The sequence below is a fragment of the Sphaerulina musiva genome (genome assembly GCF_000320565.1).
Source record: "Sphaerulina musiva SO2202 unplaced genomic scaffold SEPMUscaffold_10, whole genome shotgun sequence".
In the NCBI taxonomy this organism is placed as follows: Eukaryota; Fungi; Ascomycota; class Dothideomycetes; order Mycosphaerellales; family Mycosphaerellaceae; genus Sphaerulina; species Sphaerulina musiva.
The window spans coordinates 625,064-651,033 of record NW_016017392.1 but is presented as its reverse complement, the minus strand read 5'-3'; the positions used below and the strand labels follow the sequence as shown (position 1 = coordinate 651,033).

Below are 25,970 nucleotides of genomic sequence, written 5' to 3'. Positions count from 1 at the left end.
GAGACCGCAGGTAGGTCAAAGGTCTCATCTTTTCGCCCATCCAATTCCATGGGCCATGGGCAATATGATGATGATGATGATTACGATGATGGGCTATGGCTTACTCGATCGTCGTCGTCGCCTGCCTTGCCTGGTCTGGTCTGGTCTGGTCTGGTCTGCTGCTGCTTGCGGTTGCTTGCTTGCCTGCCTGCCTGCCTGCCTGCCTGCCCGCCTGCCTGTCTGCCTGTCTGCCTGTCTGCCCTCCAACCGACCGAGCACTAACGTGTGTGTGTGCGCCTAGTAGTCGTCCCGACTCATGCCTGGCTGGGCGCTCCAGGAAGCATCATGCCAGACCGAGCGCAGTCCTCGTCCACGTCCACTTCCACCGCCGCCAGAGATAGCGGTGGCAGTGGCAGGGATGGCAAACGACGCAGGATTCTGCTGGATGGCTCCGCGGCAGACGATACTACTGCTGTAGCCGCTCCTCTTCTTCATCCTCCTCCTCCTCCCTCTACTGCTGCTGCTGTATCATCTGCTGTATCATCTGCTCCCGAGTACAGCAACCCAGCTCCCGCCTCTGCCCTGATTGAGCCCTCGCATTGGCCACAGTCTAGTCATCCGCCGACGTATCCCGATCTAGGCGCGTATTCGCAACAGCCCTACTTCTACCAGCAGCAGACCTCGTCAATCCATAATCATAATAATAGTGCCTCGTGGCCCACTACCACTACTACTGAGCCATCGTCCTACTCCGGCTCGACTGCTCCCCCCACGACTTTGCCTGTAGCAGAGTCATCATCGGGCACTGCGACAATGCCATACTTTCCGCCATCGACATCTGCTCATGCGGGCGACATGCATGATGGCGTCCACGCTGCGACCACCTTCCATTACTCCGATGTTGACCCTGCCGCTCAGTACACATCGTTTGGTCAGTCCACTCACGCCCGCGCGGTGCTATCAAACTGACTGTTCCAGGCACTGGCGCGGTGACATCGCTGCAGCGGAGTTCGTCATCCTTCTGCTTCGATGATGCCAGCATGCATTTGAAGATCCAGAGTCTGCCCATTCTCGATAACTTGGCGACACAACTGATCCACACCATCTCCAAGGCCAGCTATCCGCAGATTCAAGACATGATGCGCAGCGATGGCTCTGAAGACGGTCAAGCCTATCGGACGCTCAAGAACCTCTTCGATCAGACGCGGAAAGTGTACAGCCGGGAGACACCGTTCATCGACGCCATTGCCATCCAAATGTTCCAGCCGACTCAGCAAGAGATCATTCGCAAAGCAAACATTGCCACCTTCATCTCGAGCATCCTGGGTGCTCACGACGTCAGCTTTTTCCACCTCAACGAGTTCTTCATGGAGACCTTTGTTCCGCTCGGCCATCGCCTACTGAAGTGGCAGGGTGCCATCTACCTTGAACTCAAGACACAAACCTACATTTCTGCACTGATGAATAGTGATGGCAGTCGCGAAGAAATGCTCGACGAACTCTTCCCGCCCGATCTGGATGCCCAGATTCTCACGAGACACCCCGACGCACCGAGCTTGTCACCCAGCGAGCAAGACTTTATTGATCGAAGTCGAGCACGGAAGAGCTATTTGCTCGCGGAGCCCAGCACGGAGGAATCGATGCATGAACTGCCCAAGAAGTACCAATGGACAGACTTTGTACGCGAGTTTGCATCCTGCATTACGAAGAATGTGGACGGCATCATGAATGTGCCTGTGCGCTCTCAAGCGAGTGGAGGAGCGAAAGGCACGAATGCTGCCGCAGACTCGAATAGTCAAAGTGGCAATGGCGTTGCTCATCCTGCATTGGCTTCGGTCCAGAACTTGAACCTCAATGCTAAGTCTGGCGATGGTGCGGCTGCGAAGAAGTCCGCTCCCGCTGCCTCCACAATACGTCAACCGTGGACAAAGCCCGAAGAAGATGCACTCCTCGCAGGCCTCGAACGCGTGAACGGCCCTCACTGGTCACAGATTCTGGCTTTGTATGGCAGGGGTGGTTCGACCAGTGAAGTGCTCAAAGACCGAAATCAGGTTCAGCTCAAGGACAAGGCTCGCAACCTCAAGCTGTGGTATCTCAAGACTGGCAAAGAGGTGCCTCCAGCGCTGCGCGGTGTCACTGGGGAGCTGAGGAAACGCGGTGGTGCGAGAGCTCGGGCTGCCCTTGGCATTGCCGACGAGGAACAATCTTCCGCAGGCGTGGAGAAGGACGCGGATGGCGAAAGTGGCGAAGGTGAAAATGATCGACGCACGGAGACCGTCCCGAAGTCTGGACGCGCATCAAAAAAGTCCAAGAAGTGAAAAGAAGCCTCCATGCTGACAGGAAAATGATACTTGATCGACCTTGAGCAACTGCTGTTCGATTCTTTATCAAACGAATAAAGAAGCGTCTACATTGGGCCCAGTAGATTCGGATACGCTGGTGCGCACGGAGCATCACCAGAGCTGCACACCAAAACTGGGGGAGATGACAGACTGCACTGATCCGACGAGCGGAAGCAGAACTGTTTTAGACCCGGATCTCATGAAAGAAGAAAGTCTCCTGCAGCGACGAATGCACAAGCACGTCTCCATGAGGTGTTGGCACGACTGGTGGCAGCACGAACTCTCGAATATGCCCTACCCTAGCTCCTGGAGGTATACCTTTCTGCAAAAGGAGCACGAGTGGCCGGACATCCATCACGCACTGCCATCTTCAATCTCATCGGAATCACAGACTCCCTGGGTTCCTGGTGGTGCCGCAAAAAGAACAAATAACGTTGTCCGTGAAGCCGGGCCACTCTGTACTCCTTACTGCGAGCCAGTATCAGCATCTAGATGCCATACACATCCGTAGTCGATCTGCCGGAAGACGAAAAGACCTGCCTACTACTTACTATACACCCAAAAGGGTAGGTAGCGAGCGAGAAACACCACGAGGATACATCCACACGACACTTAAAAAAGTGAAGAGAGGGAAGAGATGGGAAGATCCACGGGATTGAATAATTGGATGTTGTGCATCACAAATAAGGTATATGTACCTGGTACCTTGGGTACCTTATGTATCTTACTGTGCGACAAACAGGGTATCATTGAACAAGACAGGTACATACCTGTGCTTACTTTTTATTTCCCCAAAGGCTCTTTCTCAATTTCTTTTGATGATGATGATGATGATGATGATGATGATGGGTAATAGTACACTTCAAGAACAAAATTAACAAGGCAGATAATAATTACATGCGATTGTTGATTAACGTGCTCTGGAAAACCGGTTCGCTGCCGTCGGCCACGGTTCTCATGGTGACAGAAGAACACCACCCCCGAACTCCCAAAAAAGAAAGAAAAGAAAGAAGAAGAAGAAGAAGAAGAAAAAGAAAAAGGGAAAAGACGCCAGGCTGAAACGCTTTACAAGCACGTCAAGTAAGACACAACTGCTAAGAAATAGATCATGTAGTGTCTACTACTTCCGTGCCGTCGGATTCCAACTCGAATACCGAATGACCTGTCTCGCATGCCCATACAAGCCCATGGTGGCCATGACAATCAAATACGGAACGTAAATGACACAAAACCCGACCATGGATTTCCACGTTGTGAATTCCGATCGCACTTTTTCCGTAAAGTAGAGGGTGTAGAGGAGTGCGACGATGGTGGCGAAGAAGAACCATTGAGCCATGGGATAGCGGAAGAAGAGCAGTCGGACCAGTTCGGCCGTGTTGGAGGGCCAGCCGACGATGACGAAACTGACAAGGAGGCAGGTGTGCATCGTCACGAGGTAGTAGCTGATTTCGCGGACGGCGAGGAGCGAGACGATGCCGTATCGTTCGTCAAAGTCTCGTTTGCCGTTGGGTGGGTTGGTCCAGGCGAGAGATTTGTGTTTCCAGGATGCTTGGGTCCAGCCTTGCGCCCATCGGAGACGTTGTTTCCAGAATGCGTGGAAGGTGTTGGGGGCCATTTCGAATGAACACACATTCATGTCGTGGACGGCTTTTTTGCCGATGCCGTATGCGCGAAGAGCAGAGTCGATGTCTTCTGTTAGCATGTCGCCGTGCATCTTGTGCGCGCGGAGAAGAGGTGCTTTCCAGTAGCCATTACTTCCGCAGAAGAGTCCGAAGCCAAACATTCGACTTCGTCCGGGATGGGAGATGGCGTAGATCTTGTCAAACTCAATGGCAATCATCTTGGCCCAGAAGCTTTCGTTGGTGTTGTAGACTATACATCGACCTTGGACAATATCCACTGTGGAATCGGCAAGGAATCGTTCGGCAGCCCATCGTGGGTTATGTGGGTGGGGGCAGTGGTCGCTGTCAAAGATGCCAATGACTTCCGCATCCGACCGCAGACTGAAGAAGTAGTTGAGATTGTCGGCTTTCGACTTGGAACCAGGCACCTTGACGACTCTCAGGTTCTTGTACTCGCTCGGAAGTTGGGCCAGCTCACTTTCGAGCGGTTCTATCGGCTTGGGTGTGTTGTAGACGAGATTGATCCGCAGTTTGTCCGGGGGGTAAATCAGCTCCTCGCATGCATACAAGACCTGATGCCGAATGATTTCCTGTTCGTTCGGCAGATATGCTACAATAACCAGGTCGATCGTCGGCAAGTCTTTGGCTCTGCCGTTGATGTCACTAGGAAAGTTGCCGCTGGCTTCAACGGCCATTGCGGCCTTGCGCGAATCGCGAACCGGGGTCAAGCCGAGGAAGGACTCGATTACGCAGCATGCTGCAATGTAGAAGTTGGTTGACATGTAAAAGAAGTAGAAGACTTTGATCGCTTCTTCATTGCAGAAGCAGAAGATGGCGGTTGTGACGACGAAATAGGTGGATACCAGAAAGAAGGGCGTTGTGTCCAGGAGCCAGTCCGAAAATGCTAGCGTTGCAGAGCGTAGCGAATGCGTTGCGCTCGGTATGAGTGATTTCGTCCACGATTGCCGTGAGTTCTGGGCGGTATGTGCTTCTTTTTGGCCCTTCGAGGCGTGCTGCGTGAATGGAAGCATATTCTTGAAGGACATCATGTTGACTATGGCGAGGCTTTGCAGTGCCGGTAGACTGTGTCGGCGGACTTGGTCGAAGCTAAGAAGAGGCCAGCTGGGCGGACATCAATGGTTTGAAGGACTGCTATCCAGGGCAAAAAGAAGCAAGCATGATCAGCGCAACACGAGACGATTGGTATACATATCAACAAATCCATTCATGGAGAGACATGGTGGGGCCAAGGCTCGAGAGCTACGATCGAAGCAGCAGCAGCAGCAGGATCATCATCGTCATCACCAGATGAAGTCCAGCTAGATGCACCGAGATTTGCCAGGCCATTCGCCTCCAGACGTGCACTGCCATCGACGCCGTGATGTCGCGCTGATACCTCGACCCAGACGGCGCCGAAGTCGTCTCGAAGGAGTATCGGCCGCGAAGCCGCCTCTCGGTGTCGCCTCCAGCCCTCCACTATGGCTGTATGCTCAGAGTCCAGTGGCATCGTGATCAGTGCGTTGCATCAGCTGGGCCGCTTGAGACATTTCGGGCGATTCTGAAGTTAGATTGTACATGAGGTAGTGGAGTGGTCGAGAATGAGGTGCAAGAAATTGCTTGGGGCTTGAGGCCTGAGGCAGCACATGTGTTTCCTTCCTCTCGCTCTTCTACTTCTCCATCATCGTCTTTCTCTTTCCATCTCATTCACGGACACCACTATCATCAAAATGTGCACTTGCTCCAACCTCATCATCTCACAATTCCAAGAGCTCGTGACACTAAGAAATAACAACGCATGAGTGCTGTTGTACCTGCAGCGGACTCCATTCTCGCGAGTCGTCTTTTGGTACCTGCAGGACGCGTACCAAACAGAGCGGAGCCCCATCTCGTGTCCCGTCCTCGTCGATAAACTACCCACTAAGGTTCTCTTTAGTTTCAGGATCTTCAAAAGCTGTCTCAGCCCATCATGATCCAGCGATTGGTGTACGCAGAGGCGGAGCAGAGGCAGAGCAATGCAATGCCACCCGTCACATGTGCGCAGTGCTTGGTCAACTGAGCTTGCAATCCGAGAGGTTCCACGCCATCTGTGAGACCGTTCAGTGGCGTCGAATCTACAGACGCATCGGTACTACCCTCACATGTCCAACGGTTCGATCTTCCCGAGGCCTTCGCAAGACGTGGCGATTCGCACCCGGACTGATCGAGATTCGTGGCGCGGGACGTTGGTGGGATGTATTGTTACAGCGGGCCCGGGTTGACACTTTCGTCGACGTTTGTCCCAAAGAGCTGGTCCGTTAGGCTGCTGATCTGTATATGTCCTTTTCTTGAACATAGGAGGTATCCTAGTTCAGTTTAACAGTGTCTAGACCTGCAACACTCGAAGAAAATCTACTCTCGCTACCCCGTTTGAGCAACATCTCAAGATATTCCAGCAGCTAGCAGAGGGACAATATGAGCAAGTACTCACTCGGAACGGACCACTATCGCAATAACTCATCCTCAGATGCCACTTACGAAAGTACGGTCTCTGCGAAGAGTAGCGCACTCGGAACTATCAAACAATTGGTCTTGGCCGATAGGAGTCACCATCAACTCCATATCACAGGACTGAGAGGTATACTCGTCGTCGAGAGCTTCATATGGACGTTCTTCCAGACGTTTATCCCGACATTGGCCTCCAACCGCACCAACGGACCAGTTTATCAGGATCTGCTAAGAGAGATTCTCAGCGTACCGTTGTGGAACGAGAGTCTCATATACAACTTCTTTATCATTTTGTCTATGCGATCAATTGCAGTGTCCTTCTTGAGAGTTCCTACGGGACAGACGTATGCTGCAACAGTCATACGCCGCAACGTGCGTATGGTTATCATACTATGCGTTGGATCCGGAATGGCAACACTCATATTCTCCCAAATAGGTGCGTGCTGATGGAACGGAAGTGTACATGATCTCGATAGTTCTGACGACAATGCATCTATAGGAACGCAGTTCATTGACAAATTCAAGAATGACTTGCCCAACGACTCGATACAAACGCCGACGGTTGTGCCTAATGGGGGCGCTGCCTTCAACTCCTTGTTCAATCTCTTCTGGCTGAGCTATGATCACTACAAACAAGCTGCCAATACATTCTGGCCAACCATGACCCTGTGGGCGCCCTCGATTATGTATTTCCAGGTAGGGTGATATACTAGACAGCGCGAACTCACCGAGGCTAACGTGGTCTAGTCATATACTGTCTACTTCATTATGGCCATCCTGCCATTCACGAGACCGAAGTGGCATCTGTCTGGTCTTGGCCTGTTTGGACTGGGATCTTTCTGGATGGGCTACTGGGGGTGGTACTCAGTCACGGGCCTGCTGTTTGCAGACGTTGCAACCAACCCGACGCTGCGACAAGAACTCCGACTGGGAGTGAAGATTCGAGAGGATTGGAGGGTGTCCTATATGCCAATCGCGATAGCGCTCTTTGCCATGGGCATCGCATTCAAGTACGCATTCACGGTTCGGCCACAGTTCGTGGATAAGCTTCTGGTGCTTCATCCCTACCTTGACCTTTCCACAAGGTACTCGCCGAGTACAGTGGTCGAGAATGGACCGTATGCACGGCTCGACGACTGGTTTGTGATTGTGGGCATCTTACTCGCAATTGAGCTCTCTGCAAAAGCTCGGCACCTCCTCACATTGAGGCCGCTGGTCTATTTGGGCGAGCGATCGTTCAGTAAGTCACACGATGTTTGTTGATTTGCCCTCAGAACCCCCTTGATTGACCAACAATGCCAGGTATCTTTGTCGCCCAATGCATATTCTTTTGGACTGGCGGCATTAAGCTGTGGCTTGCACTTCACAATGATAAGGGTTTATCGACAGCTGGTGCTAATGGAGTGGTTTTTCTGGTGGGGCTCCTGGCCATTGCTGTCTTTTCGGAGCTGTATTGGCGACTCGTAGACCTGCCATCTGTGTGGCTGGCCAAGAAAACCTACACATGGCTTGTGGATTAATTAGATAGAGGGCGAGGACCAGACCAGTTCGAACTAGTGCCTACCTACAATGTAGTTCTCAATAGAGAGGAAAGAGTCAGCACAAGCACCAGGACGACAGTGAATAGCTAAATGGAGGTTGTTGTGCCATCGAACTACCTCTCCTACCTCCTAGCTCGTATCAGGAAGTGCAGTCAAGTGGCTCCCGACTAGCTTTGGCGCTATTGGCGATGTAGTTAGCTCTATATGTACTTCGGTCGCTTGTACCCGGGGACGACAAGCAGGAACAATGTAGACACTTTTAGCGTACCATTGAGCTTATTCTCTGAATCACTCCACTTGCTCCATCGTTCCTTCGTTCCTTCGTTCCTTCGTTTACAGCTGCAAACTTAGCAGTGCAGTGCGAGCAGATCAGGATGTGACGAAGGACTCCAACCTTGCCTCGCCACACCACTTCCCTCCTATGTACCCACCCTCAGATTACCTACTCCTCCTACCTCCCCGCGGGCACGGGCGCGCCATGTTCTGGTGGCTTGGACAGGTAAACAGGTAGACGCGTAAAACATCATGCACATGTCTCACCCGTCAACCCTACCACCGGACCACCAGCATACCTGATACCTGATCCTCGGCCATGTTGACGTTACCCATCACCGCTTCCAGGCAAGACGGGCGAGGCCGTCCGGAATCATGGCTACCTCCCAGCAGCTAGGAGGTACTGTGCTCGCCGAGTTCCATGATCGAGTGCACGGCCTACTATCCCTATCCCAGAAGCCTACATGAACATACGCACGGCTGACGGCTGGCGTGGACTATCTACTGCCATCACAATGAGAGACGTAGCCATGGAAGCTAGCCAAAAGACGCTGTATTGCATCCGATCGCCAGGGACACAGGCAGGTACAGGAGTCGGCTAGCACTACCTGCACTGTACCTGACAGGCCGACACGTTATCCTCGGCGGCATCTCATCAAGCCTAAAGTGGTATAGAAGGTACAGTGGGATGACATTTTCACGTGCGTGCGTGGCGCGCCTCTCTCCTCTCGCCCGCAAGGACTATGTTGAGCAACTCTCCTCCTCCTCTTCCTCCTCCTCCTCCACATGCGCTGGCCAGTCGCCACTTCGAGCGATCAACGACCGACGTATCTTAGCGCTCCCGAGTGTGCCTCGCGGCGATAGGCAGACACTCCACCCTGAATTCCTGATGCGTGACTCTACCGCATTGCAGAAGGAAAGATCCGCGCGCCAAGCGGGATTATGTAGTTCTATCAGCTGAGCTGGGGGACATGCCTTTCTTCTTCTGTGAGCCCCAGAGCAAGGGCCAGGGCCAGTCGAGTGCAGCATGGCGTGGAGCGTCTGAGACAATCATCCCCACTGTCTTCGAATTCACTCCGCGCCTTACACCGAGTGGGTAATGGTTGTGACTGCGATACGTCACTAAGACACACAGCCCGTGGGCACATGTCCCGAATGAGCTGGTCTACCTTATCGATCTTCTGGCTCGCGACGTGCACTTGCAACACAAGCCGGCCGCGGAATATGCCAAAATAAGGCCCACAACCAAGCACAATGATCGGGCGTGGCAACCTCAACGGCCACCACCTTCCAGCCCATGTCCACTGCTCAATACAGACTGACTGTGTGAACTCGTCTTCCTGTCCTCACCACAATCACTCTCCCATCTGGTGCAAGATTGCGGCCGACCATTCTTCCCGCAACAGCGACGATGCTGTCGACACTTGCACATCTGATACTTGTGCTGCAAGTGGTCACCATCGGAGCCCAGAATGTATCCCTTTCGAGCGATTGTTCGTGCGGCTTTCAAGACACGAAAACACGAGACATCTTCACCGAGTCCATCATCATCTACTTCAACGAAACACAATACGTGGACCAGCACATCTTCGAGGTTCTCAGTTATCGCAACAAGAACCAGCGTGGGTGGGGCACGACCTTCCGACAAGGCGCGAACCCTGCCAATTTCCAGTTTGGCAGGAACGCAACATGGCGGTGGCAAGAAGATCTGAATCTAACGCAACCGAGCATGCAAATGATCTTGGATCCACGCCGCTTCGACCATTTGTCAGTCGGAGCAGAACTGAGATCAATGCGACGCGACATCCAATACGGCACGTTCCGGAGCTCCATGCGCTCGGCTAAGCCGAATGTCGGAGGCAGTGCTGTCTCCATGTACGTGAAGTACAACAGCACTCAAGATGTGGAGCTGGATCTGCTCAACATGAATGAAGCGAGTATGGCTCGAGTGCTGCAGACTGTCAATGGCGAATCTCCCGACTACGGCCTCTCAGTCAACTACACCGATATCGAGAAAGGCACAAAGTCCAGCTCTCCGCCTCGCTCCCCATGGGATTTCATGGATCTGCAGTTCGACTGGAATGAGACGACTGTTGACTTCTATATCAACGGGAACAACTCTCGCCGCATCACAGATGACGAGAGATCGATCCCAGAAGCTCCTGGCACCTTCTACTTTAGTCACTGGTCTACAGGCGATGTGAACTATATGATGGGACCGCCGGAAAATGGCTCGTATGGGAGCGTGCGATGGATTCGCGCTTTTTTCAACAGCTCGCTCATGACTGCTGACGATCACCGCGAGTATGACCAGCGGTGCTCTGGGGCGAGCTATTGCTCCGTCGATGATACAACGCTGCGTGGATCGACCGAGTACGTCCGCGCTGCCACAACTCCCTGGAAGCGCAAGGCTAAGCAAAGAGGCCTTCGTGATGTGGCTGGCTACATCGCGGCCGCCTTTACCACCTTCGGCGTTGCAGCGGTGATCAACGCGCTCATACGTCGTGGCCCCTGGCACAAATTGAAGAAAATTGAAATTCCAGGGACCAAGAGACATTCCGTGAATGCGTTGAGGCAGTCACTGCGAAATTCCATGGGTCCAAATATGGTTACCAATATGGCTGCAAATTTTTCTAGGCCGTTGTCAAATCCAGGACGGTACACGTCATTGGGTAGTGCTGGCGCATCTGGATTTCAGACTCCAGCTCCTGGCTACACATCCAGAAGCGACGTACCGCCTCCGTTCGGGTACCCCCACTTCTCGCACGCCGATACGCAAGGTGACTTGGGCACCATGACCCCACTACCAGCATACGATTGTGGCACGCATGCACCGGCGCGGAGTTTGCGGTCGATGAACTCCCGAGGGGCTCTGGGTCATGCACGCAACCACTCCAGCCCGTCCAGACCAAAAACGATACGAGGTCCGGGTGATGCAAACCTTCTTGTACCCCCACAGTATTTTGAGCAAGCTCTCCATTATGAGGAAGATAACGAGGATCATCGCACGCGAGCGTACATGAGTCTCATGGGTGTGCCGGGTGTCGAAAGCAGCGGCCGGGCATCAGATGAATCTCAGACCGGCAGTCCTCGCGGGAGGGCATATCGCGAGCTTACGGGAGAGGCAGACGACAATTTTTACGATGCGGAAGAAGAACGCGATAAGATTCGGCCTCTTACTCCTACCAAACCCCTCAGTCCATGGCAATTCCCACGCCCTGCTCTTCCCTGGGAGCAAGCTCGCGACGGAGGCAGTCGGCCCAAGAGCTTCATGGATCTGAGCGAGAACGTTCCAGCTCGCAGTTCCAGTCACAGAAGCCAGAAGGGTGACAAGCGCAGCAAGGTGAAGCCTATTGATGTGCCCAAAGCGCCTCAGGACATGTCTGTGGGGAAAATCGCCAATGAGAAGACTGGTATCCCAGATGCTATCACTGGCGGCGCGACAGCGGAACCCACGAAAGAACAGCTACCAGAAGCTCCCAAGGTGCCATCAGCCCAGCCGGTTGCGCGGATCGATTATCTCGCCGGTCTTGTCGCTCTTTCATGTATATTCGTCACAGTGAGGCATTTCTGCCTCACCTTCTGGCCATATATCATCGCATCGCAGGGTGATTCCAAGCATTTCCACGCAGACACAGTCTTGTCATACATTGTGGGCCCATGGATTCTGACGCCTCTCTGGATCGGTCCCTTTTTCGTTACGTCCTGTCGTTTTCTGGCCCAGCGATATCTCAAGACTGGCAAACTAGATGACATCGCGAATAAGATGCTTCTTCGTGCACCTCGCATGTTGATCCCGGTATTCATCTTCATGACCTTTGAATATTTCTTGATTTCCCTCGAACTGACCGGAAGGTTGGAGTGGTTGCCTAGCGTCAGTTTTAGTACTTGGCCATACGTGACGCCGCAGGGCAACTTCGGCATCTTCCTGAATCAGCTGGTGGAATTGAGCTATATCATTCCCAACGCAGCTCCGGAAGTCATCAACAACTACTGCGTCGGTGTACTGTGGACAATTCCAGTCCAACTACAGTTCTCATTTGTGGTCTTGCTGGCAGCAGTGCTCATCAAAGATGTCAAGAAACCCTGGAAGCGAATGTTGTTTTACCTCTTCAGCATAGCAATGGGTTGGTATGGCTCGAGCTGGTCCGCGTGCCATTGGCTCGGTCTCATGCTTGCAGATGTAGACATCACTTACGATTGGCGACGGAAGATCCAAGCACGTTGGTGGCTACTCTACCCTACCTTGACTTTTGGGGCTCTTATCACTCTGGCCACGCCACTGGTTCTGCTCTTCAACTCCGCATTCTACCAATGGTCATTCATGTCGTGGGACAATGCGATTCACCCCGAGCCTCTCACTGGCAGACCACTTTTCGAGACGATTCCGTCGGTCTGGTATGCTTATCCAGAATACTTTGCGCCTAGTTTTGCACATCTTACTTTCAGTTTGGGGCTACAACTAATCGTGGAGCTCTCTGTCTGGGCTCAGAAAGCATTGAGTATAAAACTCATCACCTTCTTCCACCCGCATATTATGACATTGTACTGTAAGTCCTTTTACCGCCTCGCGTCTACGCTAGCATGCTATTGATACACGCGCTAACACTGCATAGTGCTACATGGTTTCATCTTCTGGAGTATGGGCGCCTACGTTGCCGTGTCTCTGAGCGACCTGGGCATGCCTTATTGGGGCATACTCATCATCACGGCTCTGGTCTGCTACGCCCTTCTGTTGCTCGTGACGGTAATCGTTACACCACTGATTGAATTCGCTACGAAAGGTGCCACGAAAAACATCTGGCGCTGGGCCACGGAAGAGCCTGTACCGCATCGACCAACCACGGCGCCTTTTAGCACGGAACTGATCATGGGTCGAACGGGTGATGCCAGTGAGCGTGAGGGTCTAGTGCCCGATAGGCGAGCATCGCAGATAGCGTAATGGAGGAGAGCAGGTGAGGTAGTAGTGCTTCCTTGAATTGTATTGCTGCATTTAGCGTAGTCATTTCATTTGGCGCTGATGTATGGCGAGAGTATACATCGCTGCGGTCGGTACCTCCTATGTACAATATTATTTATGTCCAGTCGTCGACACGCCATCCCTCTGTCGGGTGGTTTGCCCAAGGATCATCGCTGTCATCTGGCCAAGCAAGCCAAGATGCCGTATTTGTCTTGTTTGCTAGGAGGTATGATGATGATGATGATGATGATAGGTATGATTGTAAGAGATAATAAGTCGAGTCGAGAAGAGCAAGTCAGGTAGACGGCCCGCTAGGCAAAGGCCTTGTAATGCCGTCGATACCCACAGTTTCCGAGGACTCGAGAAGATCAGGAGAGTTCTGGAAATATAGTATTCTTGGCAGGCTTGGCTGATGCCTTTCTTGGCTTCTTCCTTCAAGCCGAAGCCGGCCGGCCGTATTTGTGAACTCGTGACAACAAGGAATGCGGATGGACCAGCACGATCCGGGCGCGATTACCACTGACTATTATAGAACTATAGGCCTTACGGCCCTTACCTCGTCATAAGTACATTATCTCACTCTTGCTCACAGTCAGCAGTCACCCTTCAACACCTTCCAAGGTCCGGTCACACGCAGACGCACAACATATTCTTGCCGAAGACACGACATACAGTACTACATCATGCTCGGCAACAACAATCCTCTCAAGAGGACCTTCAAGTTCCTCTGCCTCACTGCCGAGCCAGGCAGCGTATGCGCCGGCCTCCCAAAGAAACCTCGTCCCGCTCCACTAACACCACCACCACCGACGACGACGACGCAATCTCCCACTTCCTCAAAGTCGGGCTTTCTCTGTCTCCCCGCTGAATTGAGAAACCAAATCTACTCCCATGCCCTCGTGCAGCAAACGCCCATCATTCTCCCTTACGCCTACGAATCTCGAAGCTCCTCGTCGTCATTCAAATCTCGCAGCATCAGCAACAGCAACAGCGAAGAACCTCCTCTCCTCTCCACCTCCCGCGCAATCCGCGCAGAAGCCACGTCCATCTACTACGGCTGCAACAGCTTCGAAGCACCCAGTCACGCGTCCGCGTACAAATTTCTCAAGCGGCTGAGTTTTGCGAAAATCCAGGGACTGAGAATGTTTCGGCCTGTGACTTTGGTTTTACCGCAGAGTGCTCATACGAGGTGGGTGGAGAGTGTGAGAAGGAGTGTGAATACGTTGGTGAAAGAGGTGGGGAAGGGCGCGTTGGCTGTGGAGGCGGTTTGTGTGCCTGTGAGGAGGGTAGGGACGGGGGATCTGGGCTGGGTGGGTTTGAGGGAAGCGGGGTTCGTGGTTAAGAGGGATGAGGGGAGTGCTGGGTATTGGAGGATTGAGGATGGCGAGGGAATAATGGAAGAAGGACTCTGATGATGAGCTATGGATTTGGGGTGGCAGGGGCATCTATCTGCTTATAGTATGATATGATTGCTTGATACTGTGGCTCCCGAGAAAAATACTCTCCCATGCACCCATGCACCCATCATCAATCATTTGGACATGTCCTCGCGAAAGGACCTCAAAACCAAGGCTCGTTGAAAGCAAATGCTGGGGATATTCCTCTCTAAACGGCAAGTGTGACGACCTTGCTCATATGAGCCTGACAAGCAAGCATCTCGTTCGACCAGTCTTTGTCACATTGGACATGAGGCGGTCTGAGTGGTAGTCAATAGCGTCGCTCCAGCGGGAGCATCGTGTTTGTCAATGGGAAGCTACCTTGCCTAGTTGGAGGACCCGACGATGATGCTCTCAGAGGGTCGCCAAATATACATCACTAATTCCGGTGCCTATTTCGTGACTTATTTTGGCTAGACTGTAGAGGCAGAATAGTAAATCATCAGATTGAAATACTGTGCTCTTGCAACCGGGCCTTCTAACTTTGAAAGGTCATATATGATATATCCGCATATGAAGCGAAAGTTGCGCCAAGCCCATGAAGGGACAGGGATGTTCGACGCGCTTGCCTGATGCGGGCAGTTGCGATTGACGCGCTAGTGGTCGAGGTGCATACCGCATCTTTAAGCTGTCTATTGTCCGTCCTCCTTTGCGATGACTCTTTATGCGGCGCTGGCGTCGAAAACCTCACCTTTTTTCCTTTGTCACACCTCTTTTCTCTCCACGGTTCCCATCCGCCTTCCCAACACCGCCGAAACCACGCACGCCAACCGACCACAGTCTACCGTTAACACGACAACTACACCTCAAAACGATTTAATACTTTCATTTGGGCCTGCGCGGCTCCACGCGCTATGGCGTTCTTGAAACGTCTTTCGGATAGTCTCTGGAACTATGTCTCCCCTCAGAAAGCCAGCAAGACTGCGCTGCCGACGCCTCAGACCGGCGTGTCGGTGACACCTCTGCGAAAGTCCTCACTGGACGCACAAACTGCACGATTTTCAAGGTCTATGAGCCCCACTCAGAGGGTGCTGAGTTGGAATTCGTTGTTGTCCAGCCAATTCGAATCACCCGTCAAGAGGAAGAGGAAGAGCAAGAGCAAGAGCAAGAGCAAAAAGCGGCGATTGTACACGCCGGATTCAGACTCCGGCGCGCACTCTGGGCGGCAATCGAAACAGCCCAAGATCGATGTGGAAGATCTGGATTCCCCATTGGGTCCGGGTAGAGGGCGCTTGGACTCGTCCAGGTCTGACGAGCGAGATTCGTTCCTGCGCACCCCATCACGGAAATCCAGGACTCGTTCTCCATCTCCATCGCTAGAGGAGTACATTAGGGATGACGACTCGGTAGCTTCGTTGGACCTGGATGTGGATGACGATAGGTACAATGATACTCCTCCGAGGAAGAGGACCGTGGTGATCCCCAAGGAACTCAAGGACAAGAATATCACCGAAGAAGAGCTTCGAGAGGCAGGGTGGGACGATGATTACATCACTCTCATTCAGAGGATTGGCCTGCGTGGTCGAGAACCAGTCTTTCCTGCGTATATGAAGTTTGAGTACCGTTTCATGCCGGACGGACTGTTTGCACATGACGACGAGGCATTCATCGGGAGTGTGCGTAATAGCCACTTCAAAGCTAGCAAAGCGATCCAGAGACTCTTCGACCTGGGCGGCCACGTCCGCGATTGCAAACTCATCCACGGTGATGAGGCAAGGGCCGAGTTGGAAGTCCAACGCCATGTCAAGGATTATATCAAGTGGGCCGAAACCGACTCTGGCCTCGATATGCAAACTGCAATCCCCGTTCTGGTGCAAATCTACGAGGAAGCGGGCACTCCTGGAAACGAGTTCAAAGCTATTGCTGAAGCCGAGTGCCGAGCTCTAGCTAAGAGGTGGAAGAAAGCGCTCCAAGTGGCGCGCTCAGTGGAGTTCTCGCCTGCGTCCTCACGAGTCTCAGACGGCACCCTACTTTCCTACGAGCTGCCCACTCTGTATGCTCTGGTCGCGTGCGATTCCATTGTCGCATTCATGGCATATCGCGCCGATACTGACCAGTGCACTCCCATGGCATTCTTCAACTACAACGAGAAGGATTACGATGTGTGGAACTCGCTCGCATTGGCGATCCTTGTCTGCCACGTACGAAATGTGCAACTGCGAATCGCAGAAGACACTGAAATTGGTTTGAGGCAGCCGAACTCGGGAGAGAGCAGTGACGGAATGGACGTGGATGCTTGAGCCCCATTTTCGAAGGGACTTGCAATTGAGGAAATGTTCCAAGAATGTGCAAACGCAATCAATTGTACACTTCTCTTTTTTGTCTTTTTTGAGGAGGGAATATTTAGTTCGGAGTTGCGGATATTTTCTTCGTTCGAGATACCCCCGAAATCATCGATAGATACCTACGATGGAGCGAGATTGGCGCATACTGTACTACTGCTCATGGGAACGCACTGGAGCGAGGCGTTGTAATATTGACTTAACTGCATTCCCATACTGCCCCCTCCCCCCTCTGAGATTTTAAATAATATTTGTTTAAATTTCACCACCACCACCACCTGCACCTACGTACATGCAGTCCGTCTTGCACGATATATAATCTTTCTGACACCTAGTATTCTTCCATCCATCCATCCACCAACACTCCTCTCTTTATCTATTGTTCCCTCGTATATCACTCTGCCCCTCTTCCTCTTCCTCTTCCTTCTCCTGCATCATCCAACCCAGGATCTCCTGCCTGTCTAAGGTAGGTAGGTAGGTAGGTAGTCTACAAATCTTGGACCCTTGGACTCAACAACAGGGAGACAGGTAGTTAGATAGGCAGCGAATTTCCGACCGAAATTTTCGAATTAATTGCTGTGACCGAATTCTGCTTGGCAGTGATGAGGAGTGAAGAATGCATGGGTAAGGTAAGGGAAGGTATGGGAACCGTCTTGTCTGAAGTTGACTTGAGTTAATTGAGTTGAAGTAGAGGGATGAGAGAATGATGGGAGGAGCTCAGGATGTTGATTGATAGGGGTTTCTATGGTAGGTAGTCATATAAAAAATTTGTTGGGTGGGATTAAAGGGGTTTGGGGTCTCGAGTGGGCGGATGCGTTCTTTTTTTTTTTTTATCTTTTTTTTTTATATTTTGCGGCGGCGGCGGCGGCGGGAGCGAGAATGTGCAAGAATTTCACTTTGCGGTTGCTCGAGGTGGAGATTTTTTTTTTTCGTGGATAAATTTTTGGTTGAAATCTGAGGTAGGTATCTAGGGCCGAGGACATTTAGAGACGGATTACGGCCCTTTTCTTTTTTTCTTTTCTATAGCTGGTCCGACGGGTGATTCTGATATATCAAGACGAAACGAATAGGGAGGTTTGATCATCCCGTAAAGGGTGCAGGTGGAGAAGAGGAGGCATAATGTGATATGTGATTATACCCATCATGATGATAAAAGATGCGTCTAAATTGGAACCTGACGGGTATTGTGCATGCTGCAGGTGCGCTTGAACGCTGCAATAATTGATCATCGCTAGCAAGTATCATGGTATTTTACTTACCTTACTTACCTTACTCCCACTCACTGCCCTTCAGTCTTTGCATCAGGTAGTCCACTTCTACAACTTTCGTAAGTGGGATGACATGATCTTTGTACATGGCCACCACAGCATCGACCTTTTTTTTCGGGCGAAAATTAGCACATCTGTCCTGATCCAGAGAAAGAGTGAAACATGAAACCAAAAAATAGGGGGGAGAAAAAAAAAAGAAGGAGAAAAAAAGCTCACTGGAATCTTCTTCGGAGCTTCCGCATCCAACGTTGGATCATTTCCATACATTTCCGCCTTGATCCTCAACCTCTTCAATACCTGCGCTTCCACTGCAGCATTCGTAATGGCTTCATCAATGCCTTTGGTATCCCCCGCTTTGATCAATTTCACAAACTTCTCCGGGTTCTCGCGGAATTTGCTCTCGGCCACGAATTTCCCAAAATGTATTCTCCGACTCAACGATTGCAAGCAATTCACATCCGCTGTAGCGGCAGATCCGTAATTCTCTTGTGCATCGCGACTATTCTCTTCTCGTTCGCGTGTCGGGCAGACGCCCGGGAGTATGGAGTTGATGTAGCGGGACTTGAGATCATCGTTGACATTGACATCGTTCTCCCATAGGATTTTGGGGTATTCGAGAGGAGGGAGGATGAGGTCTTCCATGGCGTCGGGAAAGAAGGGGTATTCGTCTGGGGATTGGTAGCGTCTTATTCGAGATTGGAGGCGTTCTTGTTCGCGCAGGACCCAGTCGCTGAAGGAAAGGTCGCTGCCAGGGATTGCAATGGCACCAGGACGGTATATGGTGTTGTTGAGGGGGAATTGAGCTCGTTCGATCATGTGGAAGAGGACAGTGTCTTCGCAGCGGATGAGTTGGTAGCGGATGTGAGCCAGCGAGAGGGCCTTTTGCGGGTCCGAGAGATCGATGGCGTGGTCCATGGTGGGCAGTATGAAGAGAGATTGGGGTGATTGTTGTTGTCGTTGTTGTAGTCTCACTTACACAGCTGTCTTGTTTGTCACATGCAATCTCGTGAAGGTGAATTATGACAGTTTTGGCCGCTTGCCCGGTTCAGAGCTCCCTTGCTCAAGAAAAGACCCGAATTTGCGCCGAGCCCCTCGTCCAACGCGCTCTCGGGTTTGCATCCCCGACACCACATCATTATTGATTGTGCATTTGTGCATGTCCCAGAGCCGGCTTGTCGTTATTAGGTCGCCATGCATACACAGGAATGTATTACAGCGCTCGTCTTCTCGGCGCGTTCACAGAACCTATCTCAAGTCTACGAAGCCAGGTCTACAAAGGCCTTCAGTATCAGCTCAATGCTTCGCCAAAGGGCCGGCTGGGTATGATACCCTATGTCACTTGCCTCGCATAGGTATCTCTGGGCTGACTCGATTGAACAGGCTTGGCTGTCAGCGGTGGCGTAGATTCCATGGCGCTTGCTAGTATCTGTAGCGATTTTAAGAAAGAAAATCAACTTCATTATTCCTTCTCCGGTTTCGTCGTCGATCATGGCTTGCGATCTGAAAGCAGAGAGGAAGCTCTGCAAGTCGCCAATGAGCTCCGACGTCTAGACATCGAACCCGAGATTCTGAAGTTGGACTGGACACCCTACGGAAATCCCAAAGACCTGCCAAATTTCGAGACTATCGCTCGTCGGCTGCGATATCAGGCCATTGGCAAAGCATGCTTCCAACAGCGCATCTCAACTGTTCTCGTGGGCCATCACGCTGACGATCTTGGGGAAACAGTAATGTCCAGGATTGTCGCTCGATACCTCGGCGAGGGTCTGCAAGGCATCAAGTGGACGGCACTGATACCAGAGTGTGAGGGTATCTATGGCGTAGATGCTAGCGGTAAACCGCACAGCATCAATAGCTCGAATACGCATACACGGAAAAAGGAGCGCAGAAAGTCGGCAATGTCTGACGCGATGCTGATTGAAAGTGGAGGTGTATATCTGAATCGTCCCCTGTTGCTCTTTACAAAGGCACAATTAATTGAAATCTGCCAGAAAGATAACGTGCAGTGGTTCGAAGATGATACCAACAGTGATAAGAGCCTCACGATTCGCAACACCATTCGATATTTGCAACAGACTGGCAGCTTGCCAGCAGCACTTCAGCGACCACGTTTGGTGGACATGGCCAAGACAATCCGCGACAAGTACGGAATGTACGAGCAACGAGCGAAGGCAATTTTCGACAGCATGTCCATTCAGCTCGATATGCGCACGAGCACAGCTACATTTAGCCTACCTGAAAATGTCGACTTTGGTGCGACTGCCAACGGAGAAACATACCGTGTCAGAGCTGTGCTTGCCAGGAAGCTGCTCATGCTTGTGTCGCCTCTGCATACCATGTCCTTGCAAGACCTGGACTCAGCAGTTGAGTCGATGTTTTCAGAGGCGTCGGATATTGCAACCAAGACCCAGATACAAGGAGTCATCATACAGAAACAGTCCTTTCCTGGTGCAGATAAAGGCACTAATATTACCATTTCTCGGACACCTCCAGACCGCTTGTCCATCATGACACCTATCAAGCTCAGCGCGCTCAGAGTAGATGATGAGCCCCCGCATGAGGGACGACGTCGTTACTGGACGGAGTGGCTGCTCTGGGATAACCGCTATTGGATTCGAGTAGGATGCCTTTCCTCCTGCGATGTCGAAGCAAAGCGTCTCCACTTCTTCGTAAACTTTCTTACTCCAGAAACGATTCACCATCTGCGATCGAAGAGCTTCTCTCCGGGGGGAGCAGTCCGCGCTCGAGTCAACGCTGTTCTGCGTATGGCTGGTGAATCGAAGAAATGGCAGCCCGTCATTACGACGAAGCTTGATGATGGTGATGGTGATGATGATGATGATGATGATGGAAAAGGCTCAACTGGTAAAGGCAACTCAGCTGAAGAGGCAATCGCGCTGCCAGCACTTGGCTGGACGAAGAGGACGGAATTTGTAAAGCGCATGGGAATAGTGTGTCAAGCCCGATACAAGGCTGTCGAATTTGGAGATGGAAAGCATCACCAGGTGTAAGAAAGCCGCGCGCCATCGTCGTCACAAGACTGGTAGAGAAAGACGGGCGCCAACTGTGTGAGCAACTGCCAATACGATGCAGCCTGGCACATCTTGACGAAGCTTGGCCGCATGGAGAACGAGCAGGTGACGCATCATATTTACCGAAGGCCAGGTCATAATGAATGCAGAGGAGATCACAGCTGGTGGTGGCGCAGAATCAAGCTTCTTCGTAGTGTCAGGTACGCCAGGTGGCAAAAACCTGCAAGTGATCAGTATGTACGTTGTAGATATACAAGAAGGTCAGGTCTGGTATAGGTAGTGGAGGTAGTGTTCCAAACACAGAAACACACATATGTTGTGGGCGGAATTTGTTCCTGCATTCGTGTCGCGGTGATTGATGGTGTATCCTTTGACAACAGATAAGCGGTTGTCACTGCATCGCTGCATCGGTGTGTCTCCTTCTCAAATAGACCTAGGTAGTTCTTTTAGGGCAGCGTATTCGCGGGCTCGACGGACGACCTCGCCGACTAACGGAAGGCGTACTAGGAAGCGAAAATTCGTGCTCTTGCACATGGCTGCTCCCCACGTTCCTATACCCGCCGAGATTGGCCATGCTTAATAATAATAACAATCGTGGCGCGAGGTTTGGGTTTGGTGCTGAGGTTGAATTACATGTACTCTTGACTGCAGTCTGCGGCTGCCATGGTACCTGAGGTAATGGTGACTTGCCTCCAGAAACTAGATGTATATACCTTCCAGGTTGGTTCGAGTGGTGTGAGGGTCATATGTAGAAGAACAAAGATACCTAGGTGGTACTGAGAACTCTTCAGAGTCCTCCTTTGTGTGTGCGGTGTGGAATGTCTGAATCGAGCTTAGAACACCGGAGTCAGCATCATCATCATCATCACATTCGTCAACGAAGACTTTCACTTCCGACTTTGCTCCGTCTTTCGCGACGGGAGAGAGATCGACGGTGGGGCGTTTCGTTCTATGGTCCAGCAGGTCAAAGTCAAACTCGCGTCGACGACGACAAGAAGAAATTCTCATTTTGCACACGCACATGCACATACACATCCTTCTTTCTCTTTGCCTACCATACCACCTACTGTATACACTCTTCGCATACATGCGCCTGCGCCCTTTGCTGACCAATTCACGAGGAGCCGCATCTGGAGCTCCAGCATCACTCAGCAGCACGTGTCGCAGGGTCCTGCACAGTCCCTCTCTGGCGACTGGCGGTTGGCGGGGACATCATTGCGCCCAACCCATCCATCCCCCCCCAGCTGCGCAGAGTCATAGTCTACTGCAAAAGTCAGCTTCATCAGCCAGCCCGCCCTCCCTCCGTCCCTCACTAGACGCCTCGGCTTCTCTTTTCACGAGACTCCGACGGCATTTCATTATTCGGAGGCACGCTGCGCTCTTCTGCTGCTGCTACCGCTGCACAACACGACTACCAGACGCCTGATCCCGATTGCCTGGCAAGGTTGTCCTCGCACGCCGATCGTACCCTTCGCCGCCATTGGTGAAGCACACGCTGCCGAAACCGGCGAATTGCCAGCTTGAGAAAAACGTCAGAAGGGCTAGATACAACCTACTACATACCCTAGGCGACAATTCGGAATCCTCGGCACACATCACATTCGTACCAATCTGACTGACTGCGACACCACGGTCAAGGAGACGTAATCGCGAGACGTGCATTCCTCGGCGAGCTCACCATAGCATCGCGTCGGCCCTACCTACTGCGCGTTGCCCATTAGGTTTGTCCCCAGTGTCGGTGACAGACAGACGACAGCCTTAGCCAAGCGCAGACACAACCTTATCCGGCCTCCGCCAGGCTCCAGCATGGACACAATCAAGCGTGCTTTCAAGGCCGAGCCCGCCAACCAGCATGGCTACGTACAGGGCAGCATGGCACCAAGGCAGGCGCCCGCCCAGGATAAGCACGATCACACCCTCAAAGACGTCAAAGACATGCAGCTGGGCCAACAGGATCAACAACCGCGCGACGATCTGAATCCGGATGCGCAGCAAGAGTTGGCACAGCTACGCAACACGCTACAGAACAGTGGTAACATCCAGTCGTCGCGCATGCAACATCATGCGTTTGAGCCGCTCTCCCTCCCGGGCTCGCAGCCAGTATCACGAGTAAGCACATACACCTCCTTACCTCTACTATATCCATCCTGTGTGAAATGCCATGGTCGTGGGTTCGAAAGCTGACTACGTTGCGTCGCGAACAGGTGCCCTCCACCTCAGCAGCATCCACCAGGAAGTTTATGACCTCTGGCGGAACATCAGTTGAGGCTTCACCCAGACCCTCTCCACCATCATCCGCAGTGCATTCACCTCCCCTCACCCCGGCCGCCACTCGCTCGCGAGATGGCGGCAAGGCCTCCACCAGTGCGCCTGCGGTGCGGCCGCCGCAGGACATCATGACACCTCAGCGGTCCACTTCACCCGTGCGGAACGAGGCCTCAGCCATGCCCGTATCCAGTCATCCCAAGCAGCAACCGTCTCACTCGGTCGGACCCTCATCAGATTCACAGCCTCCATCCGGTGATGTCTCGCTCAGTGGTACTCCTAGCAGCACTGCTCCAGGAACCCCTCGACCTTTCACTCCTGCTGAAGCCAAGCCGCAAGGCTTACGGCAATCACAGTTGATGTCCTCGGAAACGGGGCAGTCGAAACGGAACAGCTTCAGATTTGGCGACCGCGATCCAGCTATTGGCTTTGCAAACTCGGGCACTGCTCCGTCTTTGCCCGCCGTTCCCGGCGCTGCAAACCCCATGCCTGGATCACGGTCTTCGTCCCAGACAGATCTACAACAGGCGAGGCATGCAGTGGCCGACGATAACAACAACAACAATAACAACACCACCAACAAGCGATCGAGCTTCTTTGGAGGCAAGAAGGACCATAGCAACGACAGCTCGTCCACGGTGGGGGAGAAAGGACACTCACATTCCAGCTCCAAGTCCAACCTCAAGCGGTTCTTCAAGTTTGGTGGGAAGGATAAGCATGAGAAAGAAGAGAAGGAGTCGCACAGGTGGAGCGGACTTGCGAAGGATGGCACAAAGACACCGACACGGACACATAGCGTCGCCGGAGACGTGCCCAGCGTACCGTTTGCAGACGATCACGGGATACAGTCGAGATATGGCAAGTTTGGAAAGATGCTGGGATCCGGCGCTGGCGGCTCGGTGCGCTTGATGAAAAGGAGCGGCGATGGTACTGTCTTCGCCGTGAAGCAGTTCCGAGATCGTCATGCGTACGAGAGCGAGCGGGAGTACAACAAGAAAGTGACAGCCGAGTTCTGTATTGGTTCGACGTTACATCACGGTAATATCATCGAAACGATCGATATTGTGCAGGAGAAGGGCAAATGGTACGAGGTGATGGAATATGCGCCATTCGATCTGTTTGCTACCGTTATGACGGGCAAGATGGGCCGAGAAGAGGTGACGTGTGCCACATTGCAGATTCTGAGCGGCGTCTTGTATCTGCACAGTATGGGTCTTGCACATCGAGATCTGAAGCTGGACAACGTGGTGATTAACGAGCATGGCATCATGAAATTGATCGATTTTGGCAGCGCAGTGGTGTTCCGGTACCCATTCGAGGAGAATGTCGTTTTAGCTACAGGTGCGTACTGCGAGATGGTCGGGTGTTCTTGGAGGGGACAAGCAGCTAACAAGTTACCTATAGGTGTGGTGGGCTCTGACCCGTACCTCGCACCCGAAGTGTATGATCACTCGCGCTACGATCCGCGTCCCGCCGATATCTGGTCAATAGCAATCATATTCTGTTGTATGACACTGCGGAGATTTCCGTGGAAAGCACCAAGGCTGTCGGACAACAGTTACCGGCTCTTCGTGTCACCTCCGGATCCCGAGCAGGACAAGCTACTCGACATGCATCGAAAATCGATGACTTCAAAAGCTGCCACTGCACCACCTTCGCGGAATCCCAGTGTGGGCGGACATGAGGATGAGACGAGCAATGAGCACAAGCACAGCCATCAGCAACCAGGGCACGGAAGCACGGAGAATCATACGTCGGCCAGCAGAACGACGACGGCGAGTGAGTCCAAGGACCAGCCGACGATCAAGGGACCCATCCGGCTGCTGCGATTACTCCCGCGGGAGACGAGACACGTGATTGGGCGGATGTTGGAGCTGAATCCGGCGAAGCGGGCGACCATGGAAGAGATTCTGGCGGACCCGTGGGTGCAGAATGCGTTGGTCTGTCGACAAGAAGAGAATGGGGTGATTGTGAAGGCGCCCAGTCACACGCATACATTGCAGCCGAGCAATGCGAGCGGGTAGATGGCCGAGAGTGTTTTTGACTTGGAAGAAGGAGAAGAGGAGAGGAGAGGAGAGGAGAGGAGAGGAGAGGAGAGGAGAAGCATAGGCATGGATTGATATGAGATAATGACCAAGACCTTTTTGATGACCGTTCTTGCAGCTATTCATGCCTGACGGGAATGAGTGGAAACACAGTGAAAGGCGGCAGGCGGCAGGCGGCAGGCGTGGCGTGGCGTGGCGTTTTCTAGGGCTGCTGGGGCTGGACAGCTTGATATGGTGGCAGCAGAGATTTGTGAATTGCGAAAGCAGCAGCAGCTATGTAGCTAGCTCATACATCCGCCTTTTATTGGAAGCCATCTGAGCGTGGTGTGTGTGGCCAAACAACCGGGGATCCTTTTTTTTTGCTGTGTGTGTGTGTGTGTGTGTGCATAACAGAGAGAGAGAGAGAGAGAGAGAGAGAGAGAGAGAGAGAGAGAGTGGTAG

General features: G+C 52.4%; 10 protein-coding genes across 10 annotated transcripts; 8 read left to right on the top strand and 2 right to left on the bottom strand.

Annotated features, from left to right (window-relative positions):
* Positions 1 to 577: 577 nt before the first annotated feature.
* On the top strand, positions 578 to 3,112 carry SEPMUDRAFT_72060 (uncharacterized protein). The gene is made up of 2 exons (XM_016909966.1): positions 578 to 910; positions 958 to 3,112. The coding sequence occupies exons 1-2, from the start codon at positions 793 to 795 to the stop codon at positions 2,295 to 2,297; spliced, it is 1,458 nt and encodes a 485-aa protein (XP_016757514.1). The 5' UTR covers positions 578 to 792; the 3' UTR covers positions 2,298 to 3,112.
* On the top strand, positions 2,128 to 3,112 carry SEPMUDRAFT_151430 (uncharacterized protein). Its single transcript, XM_016906819.1, has one exon. It carries the CDS (start codon positions 2,464 to 2,466, stop codon positions 2,830 to 2,832), a length of 369 nt encoding a protein of 122 aa, XP_016757513.1. The 5' UTR covers positions 2,128 to 2,463; the 3' UTR covers positions 2,833 to 3,112.
* Positions 3,113 to 3,160: 48 nt separating this feature from the next.
* SEPMUDRAFT_151429 (glycosyltransferase family 2 protein) lies at positions 3,161 to 5,262 on the bottom strand. The gene is made up of 2 exons (XM_016906818.1): positions 4,319 to 5,262; positions 3,161 to 4,285 (listed from the first exon to the last, which is right to left on the bottom strand). Exons 1-2 carry the CDS (start codon positions 4,990 to 4,992, stop codon positions 3,442 to 3,444), a joined length of 1,518 nt encoding a protein of 505 aa, XP_016757512.1. The 5' UTR covers positions 4,993 to 5,262; the 3' UTR covers positions 3,161 to 3,441.
* A 1,011-nt stretch (positions 5,263 to 6,273) lies between these two features.
* SEPMUDRAFT_151428 (uncharacterized protein) lies at positions 6,274 to 8,086 on the top strand. The gene is made up of 4 exons (XM_016906817.1): positions 6,274 to 6,863; positions 6,927 to 7,123; positions 7,175 to 7,667; positions 7,730 to 8,086. Exons 1-4 carry the CDS (start codon positions 6,395 to 6,397, stop codon positions 7,945 to 7,947), a joined length of 1,377 nt encoding a protein of 458 aa, XP_016757511.1. The 5' UTR covers positions 6,274 to 6,394; the 3' UTR covers positions 7,948 to 8,086.
* Positions 8,087 to 9,238: 1,152 nt separating this feature from the next.
* Positions 9,239 to 13,339, top strand: SEPMUDRAFT_151427 (uncharacterized protein). The gene is made up of 2 exons (XM_016906816.1): positions 9,239 to 12,791; positions 12,858 to 13,339. The coding sequence occupies exons 1-2, from the start codon at positions 9,653 to 9,655 to the stop codon at positions 13,181 to 13,183; spliced, it is 3,465 nt and encodes a 1,154-aa protein (XP_016757510.1). The 5' UTR covers positions 9,239 to 9,652; the 3' UTR covers positions 13,184 to 13,339.
* Positions 13,340 to 13,799: 460 nt separating this feature from the next.
* Positions 13,800 to 15,090, top strand: SEPMUDRAFT_151426 (uncharacterized protein). Its single transcript, XM_016906815.1, has one exon. The coding sequence runs from the start codon at positions 13,885 to 13,887 to the stop codon at positions 14,611 to 14,613; it is 729 nt and encodes a 242-aa protein (XP_016757509.1). The 5' UTR covers positions 13,800 to 13,884; the 3' UTR covers positions 14,614 to 15,090.
* A 247-nt stretch (positions 15,091 to 15,337) lies between these two features.
* SEPMUDRAFT_151425 (uncharacterized protein) lies at positions 15,338 to 17,163 on the top strand. Its single transcript, XM_016906814.1, has one exon. It carries the CDS (start codon positions 15,492 to 15,494, stop codon positions 16,875 to 16,877), a length of 1,386 nt encoding a protein of 461 aa, XP_016757508.1. The 5' UTR covers positions 15,338 to 15,491; the 3' UTR covers positions 16,878 to 17,163.
* Positions 17,164 to 17,877: 714 nt separating this feature from the next.
* On the bottom strand, positions 17,878 to 19,129 carry SEPMUDRAFT_151424 (chorismate mutase). Its single transcript, XM_016906813.1, has 2 exons — positions 18,404 to 19,129; positions 17,878 to 18,293 (listed from the first exon to the last, which is right to left on the bottom strand). The coding sequence occupies exons 1-2, from the start codon at positions 19,100 to 19,102 to the stop codon at positions 18,189 to 18,191; spliced, it is 804 nt and encodes a 267-aa protein (XP_016757507.1). The 5' UTR covers positions 19,103 to 19,129; the 3' UTR covers positions 17,878 to 18,188.
* Positions 19,130 to 19,372: 243 nt separating this feature from the next.
* SEPMUDRAFT_72043 (ATP_bind_3-domain-containing protein) lies at positions 19,373 to 21,373 on the top strand. The gene is made up of 2 exons (XM_016909965.1): positions 19,373 to 19,507; positions 19,568 to 21,373. The coding sequence occupies exons 1-2, from the start codon at positions 19,393 to 19,395 to the stop codon at positions 21,196 to 21,198; spliced, it is 1,746 nt and encodes a 581-aa protein (XP_016757506.1). The 5' UTR covers positions 19,373 to 19,392; the 3' UTR covers positions 21,199 to 21,373.
* Positions 21,374 to 22,455: 1,082 nt separating this feature from the next.
* Positions 22,456 to 25,863, top strand: SEPMUDRAFT_151423 (Pkinase-domain-containing protein). The gene is made up of 3 exons (XM_016906812.1): positions 22,456 to 23,328; positions 23,424 to 24,825; positions 24,889 to 25,863. Exons 1-3 carry the CDS (start codon positions 23,026 to 23,028, stop codon positions 25,506 to 25,508), a joined length of 2,325 nt encoding a protein of 774 aa, XP_016757505.1. The 5' UTR covers positions 22,456 to 23,025; the 3' UTR covers positions 25,509 to 25,863.
* Positions 25,864 to 25,970: the final 107 nt, after the last annotated feature.